Consider the following 2,515-nt stretch of genomic DNA (forward strand, 5'->3'; position numbering starts at 1 on the left):
TCAGAGATCAGTCAGAGATCAGTCAGAGATCAGTCAGGGATCAGTCAAAGATCAGTCAGGGATCAGTCAGAGATCAGTTAGGGATCGTTAGGGATCGGTCAGAGATTGGTCAGGGATGGGTCAGGGATCGGTCAGAGATTGATCAGAGATCAGTCAGCGATCAGTCAGGGATCAGTCAGAGATCAGTCAGAGATCAGTCTGAGATCAGTCAGGGATGAGTCAGAGACAAGTCAGAGATCAGTCAGAGATCAGTCAGAGATCGGTTAGGGATTACTCAGGGATCAGTCAGAGATCAGTCAGAAATCAGTCAGGGATCAGTCAGAGATCGGTTAGGAATTTGTCAGAGATCAGTCAGGGATCCGTCAGAGATCAGTCAGAGATCAGTTAGGGATCGTTAGGGATCGTTAGGGATCGTTAGGGATCGGTCAGAGATTGATCAGAGATCAGTCAGCGATCAGTCAGCGATCAGTCAGGGATCAGTCAGAGATCGGTCAGAGATCAGTCAGCGATCAGTCAGGGATCAGTCAGATATCAGTCAGAGATCATCAGGGATTGGTCAGAGATCATTCAGAGACCAGTCAGAGATCAATCAGGGATTAGTCAGGGATCAGTCAGAGATTGGTTAGGGATCGGTCAGAGATCGGTCAGAGATCGGTCAGGGATCAGTCAGAGATCGGTCAGAGATGATCAGAGATCGGTCAGGGATCGGTCAGAGATCGGTCAGGGATCAGTCAGAAATCAGTCAGAGATCAGTAAGGGATTGGTCAGCGATCGGTCAGAGATTGGTCAGGGATTGGTCAGAGATCGGTCAGGGATCCATCAGGGATCAGTCAGATATCAGTCAGAGATCAGTCAGGGATTAGTCAGGGATCAGTCAGGGATCAGTCAAAGATCGGTCAGGGATCAGTCAGAGATCAGTCAGAGACCAGTCAAAGATCAGTCAGGGATTAGTCAGGGATCAGCCATAGATCAGTCAGAGATCAGTCATGGATCTGTCAGGGATTAGTCATAGCTCAGTTAGAGATCAGTCAGCAATCAGTCAGAGATCAGAGATCGGTTAGGGATCGATCAGGGATCAGTCAGATATCAGTCAGAGATTGTCAGGGATCGGTCAAGGATCAGTCAGAGATCAGTCAGAGAAAAGTCAGGGATTAGTCAGGGATTAGTCAGAGATCAGTCAGAGATCGGTTAGGGATTGGTTAGGGATCGGTCAGGGATCAGCCAGAGATAGTCAGGGATAGGTCAGGGATCAGTCAGGGATCGGTCAAAGATCAGTCAGAGATCGGTCAGGGATCAGTCAGAGTTCAGTCAGGGATCAGTCAGAGACCGGTCAGAGATCAGTCAGAGATCAGTCAGTGTGTTCTCGAATCTGTAAAGGTTTTAACTCACTGGTTCAGTTTTTGCTGAATAATTTAGGACCCGTGTGAACTGATTCTCATCTGAGTCTAGAGCTCCAGAGTTTCAGGACCTGTGGTGGACCACATGGCCTTTGTGGGTTCTGATGGGTCAAACCTTTGTATCAAATGGGACGATGAGGAAGGTCCAAAGCGTTGTGCTTTTTCTGGCCCAGGTTTCTGCTGGCTTTGACTCCACCTGCTGCTGGGCCCATTACACACTGAACTGTACTTCATCATCGGACCTGCTGTCCTCCAGAACCTCCTGCAGGCGGTCTCCTCAGCTTCCTGGGAGGAACCAAACGTTTCACCCTGCCAAGCTAAGGAGAAAGAGGAGCAGCGGCCAAGTCTGTGAGGAAATGATCATCTTTGGCAGTGAAGAACTCCTCCTCTTCATCGGTTCTGCCAGCAGCTCCTCCAGCAGCCAGATGGTGGAGGGGTTCTGCTAATGAGCCTGGAAGAAGAGCTTGGGGGGGTGGGGTGGGGTTCTGCTGCCTTATGTGTCCAAAGTGTTGATTCTGCTGACTCACAGCAGATGAAGATGATGGATGGGTGACCAGAACTCTTTGGGTTCTGGATTCATTTCACAAACATTTAGTTCTGGTTCTTGTAAAATTTTACTGTTTGTGTAACAACTTTAAAAATGTTTACAAGCTCCCACAAAACGTCCCACAACAGAAAATCATCTTCGAAAGTTCTGAACCTCCTGGAAGGTTCTGCTTTTTAAAAAGGTTCGGTGGACTCCAACAGAACCTTCTGGGTCAGAACCTTCTGGGTCTTCACAAGGTTTGCTTTGTGTTTGTTGCAGATCATCTCTCAAAGGAAACTGTCCAAAGCTCTGCTCAGACCAGGAGGCGCGGTGGGGAAGGCCATCATCACCGTGAGTCTGACTCATCATCATCATCATCATCATCATCATCATCCACACTCCTGCAGGAAACAGGAAATGCACGAGTTCAGAAACATCAAACCGAGAAGACACCTAAATGTTTTTTTTTTACGTGTGCAGACTGTTGCAGCACAGTTTGAGGAGGACCTCTCCCTTTGACAGAGCATGAACCTTAGACTTTTCCAAAACCACATGAGTACTCAGACCTGAAGGTCCAGGTCCAGAAACCACA

The 2,515-nt window shown here is 48.3% G+C and overlaps 1 protein-coding gene across 1 annotated transcript in view; it reads left to right on the forward strand.

The window, feature by feature from the left end:
* cpne4a (copine IVa) overlaps window positions 1-2,515 on the forward strand; it is a 42,373-nt gene that overhangs the window by 12,596 nt on the left and 27,262 nt on the right. The window contains exon 3 of the mRNA XM_037676502.1: window positions 2,203-2,274. Coding sequence (XP_037532430.1) covers window positions 2,203-2,274 — 72 coding nt within the window. The remainder of the gene's footprint in view (window positions 1-2,202; window positions 2,275-2,515) is intronic.

The sequence above is a fragment of the Nematolebias whitei genome, chromosome 5 (genome assembly GCF_014905685.2).
Source record: "Nematolebias whitei isolate Nwh7 chromosome 5, NemWhi1, whole genome shotgun sequence".
Classification (NCBI taxonomy): Eukaryota; Metazoa; Chordata; class Actinopteri; order Cyprinodontiformes; family Rivulidae; genus Nematolebias; species Nematolebias whitei.